At 52.6% G+C, this 25,452-nt stretch overlaps 1 protein-coding gene across 1 annotated transcript in view; it reads left to right on the top strand.

Annotated features, from left to right (window-relative positions):
• Window positions 1–25,452, top strand: part of fgd1 (FYVE, RhoGEF and PH domain containing 1) — a 138,216-nt gene that overhangs the window by 54,729 nt on the left and 58,035 nt on the right. The window contains exon 12 of the mRNA XM_072489010.1: window positions 18,879–18,958. Coding sequence (XP_072345111.1) covers window positions 18,879–18,958 — 80 coding nt within the window. The remainder of the gene's footprint in view (window positions 1–18,878; window positions 18,959–25,452) is intronic.

The following is a 25,452-nucleotide window of genomic DNA, read 5'->3' as shown; positions in this document are numbered from 1 at the left end:
ATGAGATACAGAGTAAAGCTCCCTCTACACTGTCCCCATCAAACATTCCCAGGACAGGTACAGCACTGGGTATGATACAGAGTAAAGCTCCCTCTACACTGTCCACATCAAACATTCCCAGGACCGGTACAGCACGGGGTTAGATACAGAGTAAAGCTCCCTCTACACTGTCCACATCAAACACTCCCAGCACAGGTACAGCACGGGGTTAGATACAGAGTAAAGCTCCCTCTACACTGTCCACATCAAACACTCCCAGGACAGGTACAGCACAGGGTTAGATACAGGGTAAAGCTCCCTCTACACTGTCCACATCAAACACTCCCAGGACAGGTACAGCACGGGGTTAGATACAGAGTAAAGCTCCCTCTACACTGTCCCCATCAAACACTCCCCGGACAGGTACAGCACGGGGTTAGATACAGGGTAAAGCTCCCTCTATACTGCCCACATCAAACACTCCCAGGACAGGTACAGCACGGGGTAAGATACAGAGTAAAGCTCCCTCTACACTGTCCCCATCAAACACTCCCAGGACAGGTACAGCACGGGGTTAGATACAGAGTAAAGCTCCCTCTACACTGTCCCCATCAATCACTCCCAGGACAGGTACAGCACGGGGTTAGATACAGAGTAAAGCTCCCTCTACACTGTCCACATCAAACACTCCCAGGACAGGTACAGCACGGGGTGAGATACAGAGTAAAGCTCCCTCTACACTGTCCCCATCAAACATTCCCAGGACAGGTACAGCACGGGGTATGATACAGAGTAAAGCCCCCTCTACACTGTCCACATCAAACATTCCCAGGACAGGTACAGCACGGGGTTAGATACAGAGTAAAGCTAGCTCTACACTGTCCCCATCAAACACACCCAGGACAGGAACAGCACGGGCTTAGATACAGAGTAAAGCTCCCTCTACACTGTCCCCATCAAACATTCCCAGGACAGGTACAGCACTGGGTTAGATACAGAGTAAAGCTCCCTCTACACTGTCCCCATCGAACACTCCCCGGACAGGTACAGCACGGGGTTAGATACAGAGTAAAGCTCCCTCTACGCTGTCCACATCAAACACTCCCTGGACAGGTACAGCACAGGGTTAGATACAGGATAAAGCTCCCTCTACACTGTCCCCATCAAACACTCCCAGGACAGGTACAGCACGGTGTGAGATACAGAGTAAAGCTCCTTCTACACTGTCCCCATCAAACATTCCCAGGACAGGTACAGCACTGGGTATGATACAGAGTAAAGCTCCCTCTACACTGTCCACTTCAAACATTCCCAGGACAGGTCCAGCACGGGGTTAGATACAGAGTAAAGCTCCCTCTACACTGTCCACATCAAACACTCCCAGCACAGGTACAGCACGGGGTGAGATACAGAGTAAAGCTCCCTCTACACTGTCCACATCAAACATTCCCAGGACAGGTACAGCACGGGGTTAGATACAGAGTAAAGCTCCCTCTACACTGTCCACATCAAACACTCCCAGGACAGGTACAGCACGGGGTTAGATACAGAGTAAAGCTCCCTCTACACTGTCCACATCAAACACTCCCATGACAGGTACAGCACGGGGTTAGATACAGAGTAAAGCTCCCTCTCCACTGTCCACATCAAACACTCCCAGGACAGGTACAGCACAGGGTTAGATACAGGGTAAAGCTCCCTCTACACTGTCCACATCAAACACTCCCATGACAGGTACAGCACGGGGTTAGATACAGAGAAAAGCTCCCTCTACACTGTCCACATCAAACCCTCCCAGAACAGGTACAGCACGGGGTTAGATACAGAGTAAAGCTCCCTCGACACTGTCCACATCAAACACTCCCAGGACAGGTACAGCACGCGGTTAGATACAGAGTAAAGCTCACTCTACACTGTCCCCATCAAACATTCCCAGGACAGGTACAGCACTGGGTATGATACAGAGTAAAGCTCCCTCTACACTGTCCACATCAAACATTCCCAGGACAGGTACAGCACGGGGTTAGATACAGAGAAAAGCTCCCTCTACACTGTCCACATCAAACCCTCCCAGGACAGGTACAGCACGGGGTTAGATACAGAGTAAAGCTCCCTCTACACTGTCCACATCAAACACTCCCAGGACAGGTACAGCACGGGGTTAGATACAGGGTAAAGCTCCCTCTACACAGTCCACATCAAACACTCCCAGGACAGGTACAGCATGGGGTTGGATACAGGGTAAAGCTCCCTCTACACTGTCCCCATCAAACACTCCCAGGACAGGTACAGCACGGGGTGAGATACAGAGTAAAGCTCCCTCTACACTGTCCCCATCAAACATTCCCAGAACATGTACAGCACGGGGTATGATACAGAGTAAAGCTCCCTCTACACTGTCCACATCAAACACTCCCAGGACAAGTACAGCACGGGGTTAGATACAGAGTAAAGCTCCCTCTGCACTGTCCACATCAAACACTCCCAGGACTGGTACAGCACAGGGTTAGATACAGAGTAAAGCTCCCTCTACACTGTCCCCATCGAACACTCCCCGGACAGGTACAGCACGGGGTTAGATACAGAGTAAAGCTCCCTCTACGCTGTCCACACCAAACACTCCCAGGACAGGTACAGCACGGGGTTAGATACAGGATAAAGCTCCCTCTACACTGTCCCCATCAAACACTCCCAGGACAGGTACAGCACGGTATGAGATACAGAGTAAAGCTCCCTCTACACTGTCCCCATCAAACATTCCCAGGACAGGTACAGCACTGGGTATGATACAGAGTAAAGCTCCCTCTACACTGTCCACATCAAACATTCCCAGGACCGGTACAGCACGGGGTTAGATACAGAGTAAAGCTCCCTCTACACTGTCCACATCAAACACTCCCAGCACAGGTACAGCACGGGGTTAGATACAGAGTAAAGCTCCCTCTACACTGTCCACATCAAACACTCCCAGGACAGGTACAGCACAGGGTTAGATACAGGGTAAAGCTCCCTCTACACTGTCCACATCAAACACTCCCAGGACAGGTACAGCACGGGGTTAGATACAGAGTAAAGCTCCCTCTACACTGTCCCCATCAAACACTCCCCGGACAGGTACAGCACGGGGTTAGATACAGGGTAAAGCTCCCTCTATACTGCCCACATCAAACACTCCCAGGACAGGTACAGCACGGGGTAAGATACAGAGTAAAGCTCCCTCTACACTGTCCCCATCAAACACTCCCAGGACAGGTACAGCACGGGGTTAGATACAGAGTAAAGCTCCCTCTACACTGTCCCCATCAATCACTCCCAGGACAGGTACAGCACGGGGTTAGATACAGAGTAAAGCTCCCTCTACACTGTCCACATCAAACACTCCCAGGACAGGTACAGCACGGGGTGAGATACAGAGTAAAGCTCCCTCTACACTGTCCCCATCAAACATTCCCAGGACAGGTACAGCACGGGGTATGATACAGAGTAAAGCCCCCTCTACACTGTCCACATCAAACATTCCCAGGACAGGTACAGCACGGGGTTAGATACAGAGTAAAGCTAGCTCTACACTGTCCCCATCAAACACACCCAGGACAGGAACAGCACGGGCTTAGATACAGAGTAAAGCTCCCTCTACACTGTCCCCAACAAACACTCCCAGGACAGGTACAGCACGGGGTTAGATACAGAGTAAAGCTCCCTCTACACTGTCCCCATCAAACACTCCCAGGACAGGTACAGCACGGGGTTAGATACAGAGTAAAGCTCCCTCTCCACTGTCCACATCAAACACTCCCAGGACAGATACAGCACGGGGTTAGATACAGAGTAAAGCTCCCTCGACACTGTCCACATCAAACACTCCCAGGTCTGGTACAGCACGGGGTTTGATACAGAGTAAAGCTCCCTCTACACTGTCCCCATCAAACATTCCCAGGACAGGTACAGCACGGGGTTAGATACAGAGTAAAGCTCCCTCTACACTGTCCACATCAAACATTCCCAGGACAGGTACAGCACGGGGTTAGACACAGAGAAAAGCTCCCTGTACACTGTCCACATCAAACACTCCCAGGACAGGTACAGCACGGGGTTAGATACAGAGTAAAGCTCCCTCTACACTGTCCACATCAAACACTCCCAGGACAGGTACAGCACGGGGTTAGATACAGAGTAAAGCTCCCTCTGCACTGTCCCCATCGAACACTCCCAGGACAGGTACAGCACGGGGTTAGATACAGAGTAAAGCTCCCTCGACACTGTCCCCATCAAACACTCCCAGGACAGGTACAGCATGGGGTTAGATACAGAGTGAAGCTCCCTCGACACTGTCCCCATCAAACACTCCCAGGACAGGTACAGCACAGGGTTAGATACAGAGAAAAGCTCCCTGTACACTGTCCACATCAAACACTCCCAGGACAGGTACAGCACGGGGTTAGATACAGAGTAAAGCTCCCTCTACACTGTCCACATCAAACACTCCCAGGACAGGTACAGCACGGGGTTAGATACAGAGTGAAGCTCCCTCTACACTGTCCCCATCGAACACTCCCAGGACAGGTACAGCACGGGGTTAGATACAGAGTAAAGCTCCCTCGACACTGTCCCCATCAAACACTCCCAGGACAGGTACAGCATGGGGTTAGATACAGAGTGAAGCTCCCTCGACACTGTCCCCATCAAACACTCCCAGGACAGGTACAGCATGGGGTTAGATACAGAGTGAAGCTCCCTCGACACTGTCCCCATCAAACACTCCCAGGACAGGTACAGCACAGGGTTCGATACAGAGTAAAGCTCCCTCTACACTGCCCCCATCAAACACTCCCAGGACAGGTACAGCACGGGGTTAGATACAGAGTAAAGCTCCCTCTACACTGCCCCCATCAAACACTCCCAGGACAGGTACAGCACGGGGTTAGATACAGAGTAAAGCTCCCTCTGCACTATCCCCATCAAACACTCCCAGGACAGGTACAGCACGGGGTTAGATACAGAGTAAAGCTCCCTTTACACTGTCCCCATCAAACACTCGCAGGACAGGTACAGCACGGGGTTAGATACAGAGTAAAGCTCCCTCTACAGTGTCCCCATCAAACACTCCCAGGACAGGTACAGCACGGGGTTAGATACAGAGTAAAGCTCCCTTTACACTGTCCCCATCAAACACTCGCAGGACAGGTACAGCACGGGGTTAGATACAGAGTAAAGCTCCCTCTACAGTGTCCCCATCAAACACTCCCAGGACAGGTACAGCACGGGGTTAGATACAGAGTAAAGCTCCCTCTACACTGTCCCCATCAAACACTCCCAGGACAGGTACAGCACGGGGTTAGATACAGAGTAAAGCTCCCTCTACACTGTCCCCATCAAACACTCCCAGGACAGGTACAGCACGGGGTTAGATACAGAGTAAAGCTCCCTCTACACTGTCCCCATCAAACACTCCCCGGACAGGTACAGCACGGGGTTAGATACAGAGTAAAGCTCCCTCTACACTGTCCCCATCAAACACTCCCAGGACAGGTACAGCACGGGGTTAGATACAGAGTAAAGCTCCCTCTACACTGTCCCCATCAAACACTCGCAGGACAGGTACAGCACGGGGTTAGATACAGAGTAAAGCTCCCTCTACAGTGTCCCCATCAAACACTCCCAGGACAGGTACAGCACGGGGTTAGATACAGAGTAAAGCTCCCTCTACACTGTCCCCAGCAAACACTCCCAGGACAGGTACAGCACGGGGTTAGATACAGAGTAAAGCTCCCTCTACACTGTCCCCATCAAACACTTCCAGGACAGGTACAGCACGGGGTTAGATACAGAGTAAAGCTCCCTCTACACTGTCCCCATCAAACACTCCCAGGACAGGTACAGCACGGGGTTAGATACAGAGTAAAGCTCCCTCTACACTGTCCCCATCAAACACTCCCAGGACAGGTACAGCACGGGGTTAGATACAGAGTAAAGCTCCCTCTACAGTGTCCCCATCAAACACTCCCAGGACAGGTACAGCACGGGGTTAGATACAGAGTAAAGCTCCCTCTACACTGTCCCCATCAAACACTCCCAGTACAGGTACAGCACGGGGTTAGATACAGAGTAAAGCTCCCTCTACACTGTCCCCATCAAACACTCCCAGGACAGGTACAGCACGGGGTTAGATACAGAGTAAAGCTCCCTCTACACTGTCCCCATCAAACACTCCCAGGACAGGTACAGCACGGGGTTAGATACAGAGTAAAGCTCCCTCTACACTGTCCCCATCAAACACTCCCAGGACAGGTACAGCACGGGGTTAGATACAGAGTAAAGCTCCCTCTACACTGTCCACATCAAACACTCCCAGCACAGGTACAGCACGGGGTGAGATACAGAGTAAAGCTCCCTCTACACTGTCCACATCAAACATTCCCAGGACAGGTACAGCACGGGGTTAGATACAGAGTAAAGCTCCCTCTACACTGTCCACATCAAACACTCCCAGGACAGGTACAGCACGGGGTTAGATACAGAGTAAAGCTCCCTCTCCACTGTCCACATCAAACACTCCCAGGACAGGTACAGCACAGGGTTAGATACAGGGTAAAGCTCCCTCTACACTGTCCACATCAAACACTCCCATGACAGGTACAGCACGGGGTTAGATACAGAGAAAAGCTCCCTCTACACTGTCCACATCAAACCCTCCCAGAACAGGTACAGCACGGGGTTAGATACAGAGTAAAGCTCCCTCGACACTGTCCACATCAAACACTCCCAGGACAGGTACAGCACGCGGTTAGATACAGAGTAAAGCTCCCTCTACACTGTCCCCATCAAACATTCCCAGGACAGGTACAGCACGGGGTATGATACAGAGTAAAGCTCCCTCTACACTGTCCACATCAAACATTCCCAGGACAGGTACAGCACGGGGTTAGATACAGAGAAAAGCTCCCTCTACACTGTCCACATCAAACCCTCCCAGGACAGGTACAGCACGGGGTTAGATACAGAGTAAAGCTCCCTCGACACTGTCCACATCAAACACTCCCAGGACAGGTACAGCACGGGGTTAGATACAGAGTAAAGCTCCCTCTGCACTGTCCCCATCGAACACTCCCAGGACAGGTACAGCACGGGGTTAGATACAGAGTAAAGCTCCCTCGACACTGTCCCCATCAAACACTCCCAGGACAGGTACAGCATGGGGTTAGATACAGAGTGAAGCTCCCTCGACACTGTCCCCATCAAACACTCCCAGGACAGGTACAGCACAGGGTTAGATACAGAGAAAAGCTCCCTGTACACTGTCCACATCAAACACTCCCAGGACAGGTACAGCACGGGGTTAGATACAGAGTAAAGCTCCCTCTACACTGTCCACATCAAACACTCCCAGGACAGGTACAGCACGGGGTTAGATACAGAGTGAAGCTCCCTCTACACTGTCCCCATCGAACACTCCCAGGACAGGTACAGCACGGGGTTAGATACAGAGTAAAGCTCCCTCGACACTGTCCCCATCAAACACTCCCAGGACAGGTACAGCATGGGGTTAGATACAGAGTGTAGCTCCCTCGACACTGTCCCCATCAAACACTCCCAGGACAGGTACAGCATGGGGTTAGATACAGAGTGAAGCTCCCTCGACACTGTCCCCATCAAACACTCCCAGGACAGGTACAGCACAGGGTTCGATACAGAGTAAAGCTCCCTCTACACTGCCCCCATCAAACACTCCCAGGACAGGTACAGCACGGGGTTAGATACAGAGTAAAGCTCCCTCTACACTGCCCCCATCAAACACTCCCAGGACAGGTACAGCACGGGGTTAGATACAGAGTAAAGCTCCCTCTGCACTGTCCCATCAAATACTCCCAGGACAGGTACAGCACGGGGTTAGATACAGAGTAAAGCTCCCTCCACACTGTCCCCATCAAACACTCCCAGGACAGGTACAGCACGGGGTAAGATACAGAGTAAAGCTCCCTCCACACTATCCCCATCAAACACTCCCAGGACAGGTACAGCACGGGGTTAGATACAGAGTAAAGCTCCCTTTACACTGTCCCCATCAAACACTCGCAGGACAGGTACAGCACGGGGTTAGATACAGAGTAAAGCTCCCTCTACAGTGTCCCCATCAAACACTCCCAGGACAGGTACAGCACGGGGTTAGATACAGAGTAAAGCTCCCTCTACACTGTCCCCATCAAACACTCCCAGGACAGGTACAGCACGGGGTTAGATACAGAGTAAAGCTCCCTCTACACTGTCCCCATCAAACACTCCCAGGACAGGTACAGCACGGGGTTAGATACAGAGTAAAGCTCCCTCTACACTGTCCCCATCAAACACTCCCCGGACAGGTACAGCACGGGGTTAGATACAGAGTAAAGCTCCCTCTACACTGTCCCCATCAAACACTCCCAGGACAGGTACAGCACGGGGTTAGATACAGAGTAAAGCTCCCTCTACACTGTCCCCATCAAACACTCCCAGGACAGGTACAGCACGGGGTTAGATACAGAGTAAAGCTCCCTCTACACTGTCCCCATCAAACACTCCCAGGACAGGTACAGCACGGGGTTAGATACAGAGTAAAGCTCCCTCTACACTGTCCCCATCAAACACTCCCAGGACAGGTACAGCACGGGGTTAGATACAGAGTAAAGCTCCCTCTACACTGTCCCCATCAAACACTCCCAGGACAGGTACAGCACGGGGTTAGATACAGAGTAAAGCTCCCTCTACACTGTCCACATCAAACACTCCCAGCACAGGTACAGCACGGGGTGAGATACAGAGTAAAGCTCCCTCTACACTGTCCACATCAAACATTCCCAGGACAGGTACAGCACGGGGTTAGATACAGAGTAAAGCTCCCTCTACACTGTCCACATCAAACACTCCCAGGACAGGTACAGCACTTGGTTAGATACAGAGTAAAGCTCCCTCTCCACTGTCCACATCAAACACTCCCAGGACAGGTACAGCACAGGGTTAGATACAGGGTAAAGCTCCCTCTACACTGTCCACATCAAACACTCCCATGACAGGTACAGCACGGGGTTAGATACAGAGTAAAGCTCCCTCGACACTGTCCACATCAAACACTCCCAGGACAGGTACAGCACGCGGTTAGATACAGAGTAAAGCTCCCTCTACACTGTCCCCATCAAACATTCCCAGGACAGGTACAGCACGGGGTATGATACAGAGTAAAGCTCCCTCTACACTGTCCACATCAAACATTCCCAGGACAGGTACAGCACGGGGTTAGATACAGAGAAAAGCTCCCTCTACACTGTCCACATCAAACCCTCCCAGGACAGGTACAGCACGGGGTTAGATACAGAGTAAAGCTCCCTCGACACTGTCCACATCAAACACTCCCAGGACAGGTACAGCACGGGGTTAGATACAGAGTAAAGCTCCCTCTGCACTGTCCACATCAAACACTCCCAGGACAGGTACAGCACGGGGTTAGATACAGAGTAAAGCTCCCTCTACACTGTCCACATCAAACACTCCCAGGACTGGTACAGCACGGGGTTAGATACAGAGTGAAGCTCCCTCTACACTGTCCCCATCGAACACTCCCAGGACAGGTACAGCACGGGGTTAGATACAGAGTAAAGCTCCCTCGACACTGTCCCCATCAAACACTCCCAGGACAGGTACAGCATGGGGTTAGATACAGAGTGAAGCTCCCTCGACACTGTCCCCATCAAACACTCCCAGGACAGGTACAGCATGGGGTTAGATACAGAGTGAAGCTCCCTCGACACTGTCCCCATCAAACACTCCCAGGACAGGTACAGCACAGGGTTCGATACAGAGTAAAGCTCCCTCTACACTGCCCCCATCAAACACTCCCAGGACAGGTACAGCACGGGGTTAGATACAGAGTAAAGCTCCCTCTACACTGCCCCCATCAAACACTCCCAGGACAGGTACAGCACGGGGTTATATACAGAGTAAAGCTCCCTCTGCACTGTCCCATCAAATACTCCCAGGACAGGTACAGCACGGGGTTAGATACAGAGTAAAGCTCCCTCCACACTGTCCCCATCAAACACTCCCAGGACAGGTACAGCACGGGGTAAGATACAGAGTAAAGCTCCCTCCACACTATCCCCATCAAACACTCCCAGGACAGGTACAGCACGGGGTTAGATACAGAGTAAAGCTCCCTTTACACTGTCCCCATCAAACACTCGCAGGACAGGTACAGCACGGGGTTAGATACAGAGTAAAGCTCCCTCTACAGTGTCCCCATCAAACACTCCCAGGACAGGTACAGCACGGGGTTAGATACAGAGTAAAGCTCCCTCTACACTGTCCCCATCAAACACTCCCAGGACAGGTACAGCACGGGGTTAGATACAGAGTAAAGCTCCCTCTACACTGTCCCCATCAAACACTCCCAGGACACGTACAGCACGGGGTTAGATACAGAGTAAAGCTCCCTCTACACTGTCCCCATCAAACACTCCCCGGACAGGTACAGCACGGGGTTAGATACAGAGTAAAGCTCCCTCTACACTGTCCCCATCAAACACTCCCAGGACAGGTACAGCACGGGGTTAGATACAGAGTAAAGCTCCCTCTACACTGTCCCCATCAAACACTCGCAGGACAGGTACAGCACGGGGTTAGATACAGAGTAAAGCTCCCTCTACAGTGTCCCCATCAAACACTCCCAGGACAGGTACAGCACGGGGTTAGATACAGAGTAAAGCTCCCTCTACACTGTCCCCAGCAAACACTCCCAGGACAGGTACAGCACGGGGTTAGATACAGAGTAAAGCTCCCTCTACACTGTCCCCATCAAACACTCCCAGGACAGGTACAGCACGGGGTTAGATACAGAGTAAAGCTCCCTCTACACTGTCCCCATCAAACACTCCCAGGACAGGTACAGCACGGGGTTAGATACAGAGTAAAGCTCCCTCTACACTGTCCCCATCAAACACTCCCAGGACAGGTACAGCACGGGGTTAGATACAGAGTAAAGCTCCCTCTACAATGTCCCCATCAAACACTCCCAGGACAGGTACAGCACGGGGTTAGATACAGAGTAAAGCTCCCTCTACACTGTCCCCATCAAACACTCCCAGGACAGGTACAGCACGGGGTTAGATACAGAGTAAAGCTCCCTCGACACTGTCCCCATCAAACACTCCCAGGACAGGTACAGCACGGGGTTAGATACAGAGTAAAGCTCCCTCTACACTGTCCCCATCAAACACTCCCAGGACAGGTACAGCACGGGGTTAGATACAGAGTAAAGCTCCCTCTACACTGTCCCCATCAAACACTCCCAGGACAGGTACAGCACGGGGTTAGATACAGAGTAAAGCTCCCTCTACACTGTCCACATCAAACACTCCCAGCACAGGTACAGCACGGGGTGAGATACAGAGTAAAGCTCCCTCTACACTGTCCACATCAAACATTCCCAGGCCAGGTACAGCACGGGGTTAGATACAGAGTAAAGCTCCCTCTACACTGTCCACATCAAACACTCCCAGGACAGGTACAGCACGGGGTTAGATACAGAGTAAAGCTCCCTCTCCACTGTCCACATCAAACACTCCCAGGACAGGTACAGCACAGGGTTAGATACAGGGTAAAGCTCCCTCTACACTGTCCACATCAAACACTCCCATGACAGGTACAGCACGGGGTTAGATACAGAGAAAAGCTCCCTCTACACTGTCCACATCAAACCCTCCCAGAACAGGTACAGCACGGGGTTAGATACAGAGTAAAGCTCCCTCGACACTGTCCACATCAAACACTCCCAGGACAGGTACAGCACGCGGTTAGATACAGAGTAAAGCTCCCTCTACACTGTCCCCATCAAACATTCCCAGGACAGGTACAGCACGGGGTATGATACAGAGTAAAGCTCCCTCTACACTGTCCACATCAAACATTCCCAGGACAGGTACAGCACGGGGTATGATACAGAGTAAAGCTCCCTCTACACTGTCCACATCAAACACTCCCAGGACAGGTACAGCACGCGGTTAGATACAGAGTAAAGCTCCCTCTACACTGTCCCCATCAAACATTCCCAGGACAGGTACAGCACGGGGTATGATACAGAGTAAAGCTCCCTCTACACTGTCCACATCAAACATTCCCAGGACAGGTACAGCACGGGGTTAGATACAGAGAAAAGCTCCCTCTACACTGTCCACATCAAACCCTCCCAGGATAGGTACAGCACGGGGTTAGATACAGAGTAAAGCTCCCTCTACACTGTCCACATCAAACACTCCCAGGACAGGTACAGCACGGGGTTAGATACAGGGTAAAGCTCCCTCTACACTGTCCACATCAAACACTCCCAGGACAGGTACAGCATGGGGTTGGATACAGGGTAAAGCTCCCTCTACACTGTCCCCATCAAACACTCCCAGGACAGGTACAGCACGGGGTGAGATACAGAGTAAAGCTCCCTCTACACTGTCCCCATCAAACATTCCCAGAACATGTACAGCACGGGGTATGATACAGAGTAAAGCTCCCTCTACACTGTCCACATCAAACACTCTCAGGACAAGTACAGCACGGGGTTAGATACAGAGTAAAGCTCCCTCTGCACTGTCCACATCAAACACTCCCAGGACAGAGCACGGGGTTAGATACAGGGTAAAGCTCCCTCTACACTGTCCACATCAAACACTCCCAGGACTGGTACAGCACAGGGTTAGATACAGAGTAAAGCTCCCTCTACACTGTCCCCATCGAACACTCCCCGGACAGGTACAGCACGGGGTTAGATACAGAGTAAAGCTCCCTCTACGCTGTCCACATCAAACACTCCCAGGACAGGTACAGCACGGGGTTAGATACAGGATAAAGCTCCCTCTACACTGTCCCCATCAAACACTCCCAGGACAGGTACAGCACGGTATGAGATACAGAGTAAAGCTCCCTCTACACTGTCCCCATCAAACATTCCCAGGACAGGTACAGCACTGGGTATGATACAGAGTAAAGCTCCCTCTACACTGTCCACATCAAACATTCCCAGGACAGGTACAGCACGGGGTTAGATACAGAGTAAAGCTCCCTCTACACTGTCCACATCAAACACTCCCAGCACAGGTACAACACGGGGTTAGATACAGAGTAAAGCTCCCTCTACACTGTCCACATCAAACACTCCCAGGACAGGTACAGCACAGGGTTAGATACAGGGTAAAGCTCCCTCTACACTGTCCACATCAAACACTCCCAGGACAGGTACAGCACGGGGTTAGATACAGAGTAAAGCTCCCTCTACACTGTCCCCATCAAACACTCCCCGGACAGGTACAGCACGGGGTTAGATACAGAGTAAAGCTCCCTCTACACTGTCCCCATCAAACACTCCCAGGACAGGTACAGCACGGGGTTAGATACAGAGTAAAGCTCCCTCTACACTGTCCCCATCAAACACTCCCAGGACAGGTACAGCACGGGGTTAGATACAGAGTAAAGCTCCCTCTACACTGTCCCCATCAAACACTCCCAGGACAGGTACAGCACGGGGTTAGATACAGAGTAAAGCTCCCTCTACACTGTCCACATCAAACACTCCCAGCACAGGTACAGCACGGGGTGAGATACAGAGTAAAGCTCCCTCTACACTGTCCACATCAAACATTCCCAGGACAGGTACAGCACGGGGTTAGATACAGAGTAAAGCTCCCTCTACACTGTCCACATCAAACACTCCCAGGACAGGTACAGCACGGGGTTAGATACAGAGTAAAGCTCCCTCTCCACTGTCCACATCAAACACTCCCAGGACAGGTACAGCACAGGGTTAGATACAGGGTAAAGCTCCCTCTACACTGTCCACATCAAACACTCCCATGACAGGTACAGCACGGGGTTAGATACAGAGAAAAGCTCCCTCTACACTGTCCACATCAAACCCTCCCAGAACAGGTACAGCACGGGGTTAGATACAGAGTAAAGCTCCCTCGACACTGTCCACATCAAACACTCCCAGGACAGGTACAGCACGCGGTTAGATACAGAGTAAAGCTCCCTCTACACTGTCCCCATCAAACATTCCCAGGACAGGTACAGCACGGGGTATGATACAGAGTAAAGCTCCCCCTACACTGTCCACATCAAACATTCCCAGGACAGGTACAGCACGGGGTTAGATACAGAGAAAAGCTCCCTCTACACTGTCCACATCAAACCCTCCCAGGACAGGTACAGCACGGGGTTAGATACAGAGTAAAGCTCCCTCTACACTGTCCACATCAAACACTCCCAGAACAGGTACAGCACGGGGTTAGATACAGAGTAAAGCTCCCTCGACACTGTCCACATCAAACACTCCCAGGACAGGTACAGCACGCGGTTAGATACAGAGTAAAGCTCCCTCTACACTGTCCCCATCAAACATTCCCAGGACAGGTACAGCACGGGGTATGATACAGAGTAAAGCTCCCTCTACACTGTCCACATCAAACATTCCCAGGACAGGTACAGCACGGGGTTAGATACAGAGAAAAGCTCCCTCTACACTGTCCACATCAAACCCTCCCAGGATAGGTACAGCACGGGGTTAGATACAGAGTAAAGCTCCCTCTACACTGTCCACATCAAACACTCCCAGGACAGGTACAGCACGGGGTTAGATACAGGGTAAAGCTCCCTCTACACTGTCCACATCAAACCCTCCCAGGACAGGTACAGCATGGGGTTGGATACAGGGTAAAGCTCCCTCTACACTGTCCCCATCAAACATTCCCAGAACATGTACAGCACGGGGTATGATACAGAGTAAAGCTCCCTCTACACTGTCCACATCAAACACTCCCAGGACAAGTACAGCACGGGGTTAGATACAGAGTAAAGCTCCCTCTGCACTGTCCACATCAAACACTCCCAGGACAGAGCACGGGGTTAGATACAGGGTAAAGCTCCCTCTACACTGTCCACATCAAACACTCCCAGGACTGGTACAGCACAGGGTTAGATACAGAGTAAAGCTCCCTCTACACTGTCCCCATCGAACACTCCCCGGACAGGTACAGCACGGGGTTAGATACAGAGTAAAGCTCCCTCTACGCTGTCCACATCAAACACTCCCAGGACAGGTACAGCACGGGGTTAGATACAGGATAAAGCTCCCTCTACACTGTCCCCATCAAACACTCCCAGGACAGGTACAGCACGGTATGAGATACAGAGTAAAGCTCCCTCTACACTGTCCCCATCAAACATTCCCAGGACAGGTACAGCACTGGGTATGATACAGAGTAAAGCTCCCTCTACACTGTCCACATCAAACATTCCCAGGACAGGTACAGCACGGGGTTAGATACAGAGTAAAGCTCCCTCTACACTGTCCACATCAAACACTCCCAGCACAGGTACAACACGGGGTTAGATACAGAGTAAAGCTCCCTCTACACTGTCCACATCAAACACTCCCAGGACAGGTACAGCACAGGGTTAGATACAGGGTAAAGCTCCCTCTACACTGTCCACATCAAACACTCCCAGGACAGGTACAGCACGGGGTTAGATACAGAGTAAAGCTCCCTCTACACTGTCCCCATCAAACACTCCCCGGACAGGTACAGCACGGGGTTAGATACAGGGTAAAGCTCCCTCTATACTGCCCACATCAAACACTCCCAGGACAGGTACAGCACGGGGTAAGATACAGAGTAAAGCTCCCTCTACACTGTCCCCATCAAACACTCCCAGGACAGGTACAGCACGGGGTTAGATACAGAGTAAAGCTCCCTCTACACTGTCCCCATCAATCACTCCCAGGACAGGTACAGCACGGGGTTAGATACAGAGTAAAGCTCCCTCTACACTGTCCCCATCGAACACTCCCAGGACAGGTACAGCACGGGGTTAGATACAGAGTAAAGCTCCCTCTACACTGTCCACATCAAACACTCCCAGGACAGGTACAGCACGGGGTGAGATACAGAGTAAAGCTCCCTCTACACTGTCCCCATCAAACATTCCCAGGACAGGTACAGCACGGGGTATGATACAGAGTAAAGCTCCCTCTACACTGTCCACATCAAACATTCCCAGGACAGGTACAGCACGGAGTTAGATACAGGATAAAGCTCCCTCTACACTGTCCCCATCAAACACTCCCAGGACAGGTACAGCACGGTATGAGATACAGAGTAAAGCTCCCTCTACACTGTCCACATCAAACACTCCCAGCACAGGTACAGCACGGGGTGAGATGCAGAGTAAAGCTCCCTCTACACTGTCCACATCAAACACTCCCAGGACAGGTACAGCACGGGGTTAGATACAGAGTAAAGCTAGCTCGACACTGTCCCCATCAAACACACCCAGGACAGGAACAGCACGGGCTTAGATACAGAGTAAAGCTCCCTCTACACTGTCCCCATCAAACACTCCCAGGACATGTACAGCACGGGCTTGGATACAGAGTAAAGCTCCCTCTACACTGTCCCCAACAAACACTCCCAGGACAGGTACAGCACGGGGTTAGATACAGAGTAAAGCTCCATCTACACTGTCCCCATCAAACACTCCCAGGACAGGTACAGCACGGGGTTAGATACAGAGTAAAGCTCCCTCTCCACTGTCCACATCAAACACTCCCAGGACAGATACAGCACGGGGTTAGATACAGAGTAAAGCTCCCTCGACACTGTCCCCATCAAACATTCCCAGGACAGGTACAGCACGGGGTTAGATACAGAGTAAAGCTCCCTCTACACTGTCCACATCAAACACTCCCAGGTCTGGTACAGCACGGGGTTTGATACAGAGTAAAGCTCCCTCTACACTGTCCCCATCAAACATTCCCAGGACAGGTACAGCACGGGGTTAGATACAGAGTAAAGCTCCCTCTACACTGTCCACATCAAACATTCCCAGGACAGGTACAGCACGGGGTTAGATACAGAGAAAAGCTCCCTGTACACTGTCCACATCAAACACTCCCAGGACAGGTACAGCACGGGGTTAGATACAGAGTAAAGCTCCCTCTACACTGTCCACATCAAACACTCCCAGGACAGGTACAGCACGGGGTTAGATACAGAGTAAAGCTCCCTCTACACTGTCCCCATCGAACACTCCCAGGACAGGTACAGCACGGGGTTAGATACAGAGTAAAGCTCCCTCGACACTGTCCCCATCAAACACTCCCAGGACAGGTACAGCATGGGGTTAGATAGAGTGAAGCTCCCTCGACACTGTCCCCATCAAACACTCCCAGGACAGGTACAGCACAGGGTTAGATACAGAGAAAAGCTCCCTGTACACTGTCCACATCAAACTCTCCCAGGACAGGTACAGCGCGGGGTTAGATACAGAGTAAAGCTCCCTCTACACTGTCCACATCAAACACTCCCAGGACAGGTACAGCACGGGGTTAGATACAGAGTGAAGCTCCCTCTACACTGTCCCCATCGAACACTCCCAGGACAGGTACAGCACGGGGTTAGATACAGAGTAAAGCTCCCTCGACACTGTCCCCATCAAACACTCCCAGGACAGGTACAGCATGGGGTTAGATACAGAGTAAAGCTCCCTCGACACTGTCCCCATCAAACACTCCCAGGACAGGTACAGCACAGGGTTCGATACAGAGTAAAGCTCCCTCTACACTGCCCCCATCAAACACTCCCAGGACAGGTACAGCACGGGGTTAGATACAGAGTAAAGCTCCCTCTACACTGCCCCCATCAAACACTCCCAGGACAGGTACAGCACGGGGTTAGATACAGAGTAAAGCTCCCTCTGCACTGTCCCATCAAATACTCCCAGGACAGGTACAGCACGGGGTTAGATACAGAGTAAAGCTCCCTCCACACTGTCCCCATCAAACACTCCCAGGACAGGTACAGCACGGGGTAAGATACAGAGTAAAGCTCCCTCCACACTATCCCCATCAAACACTCCCAGGACAGGTACAGCACGGGGTTAGATACAGAGTAAAGCTCCCTTTACACTGTCCCCATCAAACACTCGCAGGACAGGTACAGCACGGGGTTAGATACAGAGTAAAGCTCCCTCTACAGTGTCCCCATCAAACACTCCCAGGACAGGTACAGCACGGGGTTAGATACAGAGTAAAGCTCCCTCTACACTGTCCCCATCAAACACTCCCAGGACAGGTACAGCACGGGGTTAGATACAGAGTAAAGCTCCCTCTACACTGTCCCCATCAAACACTCCCAGGACAGGTACAGCACGGGGTTAGATACAGAGTAAAGCTCCCTCTACACTGTCCCCATCAAACACTCCCAGGACAGGTACAGCACGGGGTTAGATACAGAGTAAAGCTCCCTCTACACTGTCCCCATCAAACACTCCCAGGACAGGTACAGCACGGGGTTAGATACAGAGTAAAGCTCCCTCTACACTGTCCCCATCAAACACTCGCAGGACAGGTACAGCACGGGGTTAGATACAGAGTAAAGCTCCCTCTACAGTGTCCCCATCAAACACTCCCAGGACAGGTACAGCACGGGGTTAGATACAGAGTAAAGCTCCCTCTACACTGTCCCCATCAAACACTCCCAGGACAGGTACAGCACGGGGTTAGATACAGAGTAAAGCTCCCTCTGCACTGTCCCCATCAAACACTCCCAGGACAGGTACAGCACGGAGTTAGATACAGAGTAAAGCTCCCTCTGCACTGTCCCCATCAAACACTCCCAGGACAGGTACAGCACGGAGTTAGATACAGAGTAAAGCTCCCTCTGCACTGTCCCCATCAAACACTCCCAGGACAGGTACAGCACGTGGTTAGATACAGAGTAAAGCTCCCTCTACACTGTCCCCATCAAACACTCTCGGGACAGGTACAGCACGGGGTTAGGTTCTGAGTTGATGGATTGTTGATTTTTCCGCCCTTTCTGTTCCCACAGCTGAAGGAGACGAGCAGCCTGAGCTCCTGTCGGACGTTCCTCGTGTCAGGGAAGCAACGCTCTTTGGAGCTCCAGGCAAGGTACGTTAGTGCTGACGGCGAGATGGACACAGCCCGCCTGCCTCTGCTCCGGACTGCTGGGCGCAGCGACCCAGCCCCTACAACCCTCCCTATCTCTGCAACCTCCCCCAGCCCCTACAACCCTCCCTCTCTCTGTAACCTCCCCCAGCCCCTACAACCCTCCCTCTCTCTGCAACCTCCCCCAGCCCCTACAACCCTCCCTCTCTCTGTAACCTCCCCCAGCCCCTACACCCCTCCCTATCTCTGTAACCTCCTCCAGCCCCTACAACCCTCCCTCTCTCTGTAACCTCCTCCAGCCCCTACAACCCTCCCTCTCTCTGTAACCTCCCCCAGCCCCTACAACACTCCCTATCTCTGTAACCTCCTCCAGCCCCTACAACCCTCCCTATCTCTGTAACCTCCCCCAGCCCCTACAACCCTCCCTATCTCTGTAACCTCCTCCAGCTCCGACACCCCTCCCTATCTCTGTAACCTCCCCCAGCCCCTACAACACTCCCTATCTCTGTAACCTCCTCCAGCCCCTACAACCCTCCCTCTCTCTGTAACCTCCCCCAGCCCCTACAACACTCCCTATCTCTGTAACCTCCTCCAGCCCCTACAACCTCCCTATCTCTGTAACCTCCTCCAGCCCCTACAACACTCCCTATCTCTGTAACCTCCTCCAGCCCCTACAACTCTCCCCATCTCTGTAACCTCCTCCAGCCCCTACAACCCTCCCTATCTCTGTAACCTCCCCCAGCCCCTACAACCCTCCCTATCTCTGTAACCTCCTCCAACCCCTACAACCCTCCCTATCTCTGTAACCTCCTCCAGCCTCTACAACCCTCCCTATCTCTGTAACCTCCTCCAGCCCCTACAACCCTCCCTATCTCTGTAACCTCCTCCAGCCCCTACACCCCTCCCTATCTCTGTAACCTCCTCCAGCCCCGACTACCCTCCCTATCTCTGTAACCTCCTCCAGCTCCTACAACCCTCCCTATCTCTGTAATCTCCTCCATCCCCTACACCCCTCCCTATCTCTGTAACCTCCACCAGCCCCTACAACCCTCCCTATCTCTGTAACCTCCTCCAGCCCCTACAACCCTCCCTATCTCTGTAACCTCCTCCAGCCCCTACAACCCTCCCTATCTCTGTAACCTCCTCCAGCCCCTACAACCCTCCCTATCTCTGTAGACTCCTCCAACCCCGACAACCCTCCCTATCTCTGTAACCTCCTCCAACCCCGACAACCCTCCCTATCTCTGTAACTTGCTCCAGCCCCTACAACCCTCCCTATCTCTGTAACCTCCTCCAGCCCTGCAACCCTCCCTATCTCTGTAACCTACTCCAGCCCCTACAACCCTACCTATCTCTGTACCCTCCTCCAACCCCTACAACCCTCCCTATCTCTGTAACCTCCTCCAGCCCCTACAACTCTCCCTATCTCTGTACCCTCCTCCAGCCCTACAACCCTCCCTATCTCTGTAACCTACTCCAGCCCCTACACCCCTCCCTATCTCTGTAACCTCCTCCAGCCCCTACAACTCTCCCTATCTCTGTACCCTCCTCCAGCCCTACAACCCTCCCTATCTCTGTAACCTTCTCCAGCCCCTACACCCCTCCCTATCTCTGTAACCTCCTCCAGACCCTACAACCCTCCCTATCTCTGTAACCTCCTCCAGCCCCTACACCCCTCCCTATCTCTGTAACCTCCTCCAGCCCCTACACCCCTCCCTATCTCTGTAACCTCCTCCAGCCCCTACAACCCTCCCTATCTCTGTAACCTCCTCCAGCCACTACAGCCCTCCCTATCTCTGTAACCTCCTCCAGCCCCTACACCCCTCCCTATCTCTGTAACCTCCTCCAGCCCCGACAACCCTCCCTATCTCTGTAACCTCCTCCAGCCCCTACAACCCTCCCTATCTCTGTAACCTCCTCCAGCCCCCACAACCTTTCCTATCTCTGTAACCTCCTCCAGCCCCTCCAGCCCTCCCTATCTCTGTAACCTCCTCCAGCCCCTACACCCTCCCTATCTCTGTAACCTCCTCCAGCCCCTACAACCCTCCCTAACTCTGTAACCTCCTCCAGCCCCTACAACCTTCCCTATCTCTGTAACCTCCTCCAGCCACTACAGCCCTCCCTATCTCTGTAATCTCCTCCAGCCCCCACAACCTTTCCTATCTCTGTACCCTCCTCCAGCCCCTCCAGCCCTCCCTATCTCTGTAACCTCCTCCAGCCCCTACACCCTCCCTATCTCTGTAACCTCCTCCAGCCCCTACAACCCTCCCTATCTCTGTAACCTCCTCCAGCCCCTACAACCCTCCCTATATCTGTAACCTCCTCCAGCCCCTCCAGCCCTCCCTATCTCTGTAACCTCCTCCAGCCCCTGCAACCCTCCCTATCTCTGTAACCTCCTCCAGCCCCTACAACCCTCCCTATCTCTGTAACCTCCTCCAGCCCCTACAACCCTCCCTATCTCTGTAACCTCCACCAGCCCCTACAACCCTCCCTAGCTCTGTAACCTCCTCCAACCCTCTGAGATCTCTGCGCTCCTCAAATTCCGGCCTCTCGAGCATCCAGCGATTCCCATCAGGGGGGGCTCTAAGGTCTGCAATTCCCTCCCTACACCTCTCCGCCCCTCTTTCTGCCGCTTTCTGTGTCTCAGGTGGGTAGGCCGTGATAAATTGCCCTGTGTCCAAAAAAGGTTAGGAGTGGTTATTGGGTTACGGGGATAGGGTGGAAGTGAGGGCTTAAGTGGGTCGGTGCGGACTCGATGGGACGAATGGCCTCCTTCTGCCCTGTATGTTCTATGTTCTCTCTCAGAGACAGAGAGAGGTGGGGGTAGACCCCTGGAGGTTCGGACGGCCAAGAGCGAAGGAGTTTTCCTTTATTTCCCCAGGTGCATAAAGTTTCCTCCCGAATTGATTTTTCCCATTTTGAACAGGGCGTTACTGGCGGGGGTGGTGGATGTCGAGTATTCGGCGATTGTTGTGTCGGACCATGCCCCACACTGGGTGGATCTACGAGTGAGCAAGGGGGAGGGGTCAGTGCCCGCAATGGAGATAGGTGGCGTGAATCCCGCCCCCGCCGGCTGCCTAATTCTCCGGCGCCCGGGATTTGGCGCGGGCGGGAATCGCGGCACGCCGGTCGGGGGCCGTTGGCAGCGATTCTCCGGCCCGCAGTGGGAGCGGGCCTGCGCCGTGGGGGCGCTCTATTCCTCCGCGCCGGCCGCTGTAACAGTCTGCGATGGCCGGCGCGGAGATGAACCCCCCCGCGCATGCGCTGTGATGATGGCAGCGCACGCTGGCGCTCCCGCGCATGCGCCAATTCGCGCCGGCCGTTGGAGGCCCTTCGGCCCCGGTTGGCGCGGCGCCTAGCCCCTTCCGCGTAGGCCGGCGCGGCGCAAACCACTCCGGGGCTGGCCTAGCCCCTGAAGGTGCGGAGCATTCCTACACGCCGGAATTTCCCGCCCCGCCGGACTAGATGTAGGACTGTTCGCGGATGAGGAGGTGTGCGGGATGGTGAGGGAGGCTATCCAGAATTATTTGGAGATAAATGAGACAGAGAAGTTTTGTCAGCAATGGTTTGGGAAGTGCTGAAGGCAGTGGTTAGGGGGGAGCTAATTTCGATCCGGGCTCATAGGGAGAAGGTGGAGCGGGTAGGTATGGATAGGCTGGTGAGAGAAATACTCCCGGTGGATAGAAGGTATTCGCCCCAGAGGCGGGAGCGGCAGAAGCTGCAGATGGAGTTTGGTATCCACAGGAAAGGTGGTGGGGCAGTTGAAGAAGGTGAGGGGGGCGATATATGAGTATAGTGAGAAAGCCAGTAGAATGTTAGCACACCAGCTCAGGAAGAGGGAGGCGGCCAGGGAGATAGGAAGAGTGAAGGACAGAGGGGGCGAACATGCTCCTGGACACCGCGGGGGTGAATGGGGTGTTTAAGGAGTTTTACAGTTGGCTGTATGAGTCGGAGCCCCCAGCTGGGATGGAGGGGTCGAGGCAGTTTTTGAAAGGGTTGGAGTTTCCGAAGGTGGAGGAAGGGTTAGTGGAGGGGTTGGGAGCTCCGATCGGGATTGTGGATGTAGTAGAGGGGTTGGAGGTCATGCAGTCAGGCTAGGCCCCGGGACCGGACGGTTACCCAGTGGAATTTTGCCAGAAGTTCTCTGGGATGCTGGGTCTGCTGCTGGTGAGGGTATTTAATGAGGCAAGGGAGCGAGGTGTCCTTCCCCCAACAATATCACAGGCTTCGATATCACTTGTTATGGGCGAGGAGTTTTCAGAACCCCAAAATGTATCATGGAGTTCAATAAACCTCCCCTTTAATGTATTTGTTGCTTTTCCGAGCACACGGCTTGTTCCCCAGGTGTGGGATTACAATTATGGACACGTGGGTTTTTAAACACAAAACAATGTTTATTCCATGAACTCAACTTAACATCTTAAATAAACATTGGATCACTTAACTACCCTTACTTCAAAGATAACTCTGAAAATATTGCAACAGTAAATAATTCCTCAAAATGTTCCTTCAAACTTCCAAGAGAAGTAAACAGAATCACATCAGGTGAAAGGCTTTACTATTATGAGTTTAAATCACCCAAATGATCCAGAGATAGTCGTTCATGGCAGAGATCCAGCTCATTGCAAACACAGACACTCCCAAGCTCTTTTCAAACCTGCAAAACTAAACTGCAAAATGGCTGATCTGACCTCCGCTCCACCCACTCTCTGACATCACTGTTTTCTTAAAGGTACATTGCTTAAACATCCATGTCTTAAAGGTACTCTCACATGACACACTGATCCTGAAGCGGGAGAAAGACCCAGAGCAATGTGGGTCATACAGACCAATCTCCCCCCCCTGAATGTCGCTGCCAAATTGCTGGCTAAAATTCTGGCCTCTTAGATAGAGTTCTGGGGGTGATGGGGGAAGACCAGAGAAAGAGCATAGAACATAGAAAAATACAGCACCGAACAGGCCCCTCGGCCCACGATGTTGTGCCGAACGTTTGTCCTCGATTAAGAACAAATTACTCTACACCCCATCATTCTACCGTCATCCATGTACCTATCCAATAGCCGCTTGAAGGTCCCTAATGTTTCCGACTCAACTACTTCCACAGGCAGTGCAGACGGGGTTTGTTAAAGGCAGGTAGCTAACGGCCAACATTAGAAGGCTCCTGAATGTGATCATGATGCCCTCCGAGGCGGGGGGGGGGGGCGGGGGGGCAGAGGTGGTGGTCGCTATGGATGCAGAGAAGGCCATTGACCAGGTGGAATGGAATTATTTGTGGGAGGTCCTGGGGCAGTTTGGGCGGGGCTTTATTGACTGGGCTTGGTTGTTATACCAGGCATCAGTGGCGAGGGTGCGGACAAATCGCCTGAGTCAGTCCACTTTAAATTGCACCGAGCGACAAGGCAAGGGTGTCCACTCTCCCCACTGCTGCTTACCTTGGCCATAGAGCCATTGCCGATGGTGCTGAGGGCTTCAAAGGACTGGAAGGGCCTAGTCCGGGGGGGGGGGGGGGGGGGTGGAATACAGGGTCTCATTATATGCAGACGACCTGCTCCTATACATTTCTGACCAGGTAGGGGGAGATCTTGGGGGAATTTGGCCAGTTCCCGGGGTACAAATTGAACATGGGTAAAAGTGAGGTTTTTTATGACCCAGGAGAGGGGGCAGGAAAGGAGATCCTGGGAGTTGCCGTTCAAAGTGGTGGGAGGGAGCTTCCGTTAATTGGGAATTCAGGTGGCACGGGGCGGGGGGGGGGGGGGGGGGTGGCGGGAGCAGCCACCTAAATTGAATTTGACCCGGCTACTGGAACAAACGAAGGAAGACGTTCGGAGGCGGGACGTGCTCCCGGAGCCACTGGCGGGGGGGGGGCCCAGTCGCATGTGGGGGTGGAGGGAGCGTCCGTGTGGGCTCCAATTTGGGGTCATCGCCGGTTTGTCCCGGGGAGGCTGGATGTGGGGGGGGGGGGGGGGGGGCGGGGTTTCGGAGGTGGAGGAGAGCAGGGATTGAGAGGCTGGGGGATGTGTTTATCGATGGGAGCGTTCCACCTTTAGAGGATTTGGAGGAGGGGTTTGAATTACTGGGTGGGAATGGGTTTCGACATCTGCAGGTGAGGCACTTTGTGCGAAGACTGGTTTCGACCTGCCCTACCACCATAGGGGATACAGGATAGGGTAGTTTCTAAAATGGGGATGGGGAAAGAGAGGTTTCGGATATCAATAAAGAACTCCTGGCGTGGGAAGAAACTCAGACAGGTGAGCTAAAGGGTAAATGGGAAGATGAGCTGGGTAAGGAGCTCATGGCCGGGTTTCTCGGACTTGAGGAGATATTAATTTCGCCCTGAGACGATCAATATTTGTACTTGCGTTGTTTATTGTTATAAAATCATTAATGCCGATATAAAATGTTTTTTGGAAAAAAAAAAGGAAATGTTTATTTTTTTTAAAAAATATTTTATTGAAAATTTTTGGCCAACCATGACAGTACATTGTGTATCCTTTACA

The sequence above is a fragment of the Scyliorhinus torazame genome, chromosome 22 (assembly GCF_047496885.1).
Source record: "Scyliorhinus torazame isolate Kashiwa2021f chromosome 22, sScyTor2.1, whole genome shotgun sequence".
Lineage (NCBI taxonomy): Eukaryota > Metazoa > Chordata > Chondrichthyes > Carcharhiniformes > Scyliorhinidae > Scyliorhinus > Scyliorhinus torazame.
This window is presented reverse-complemented; position numbering and strand designations above follow the sequence as displayed.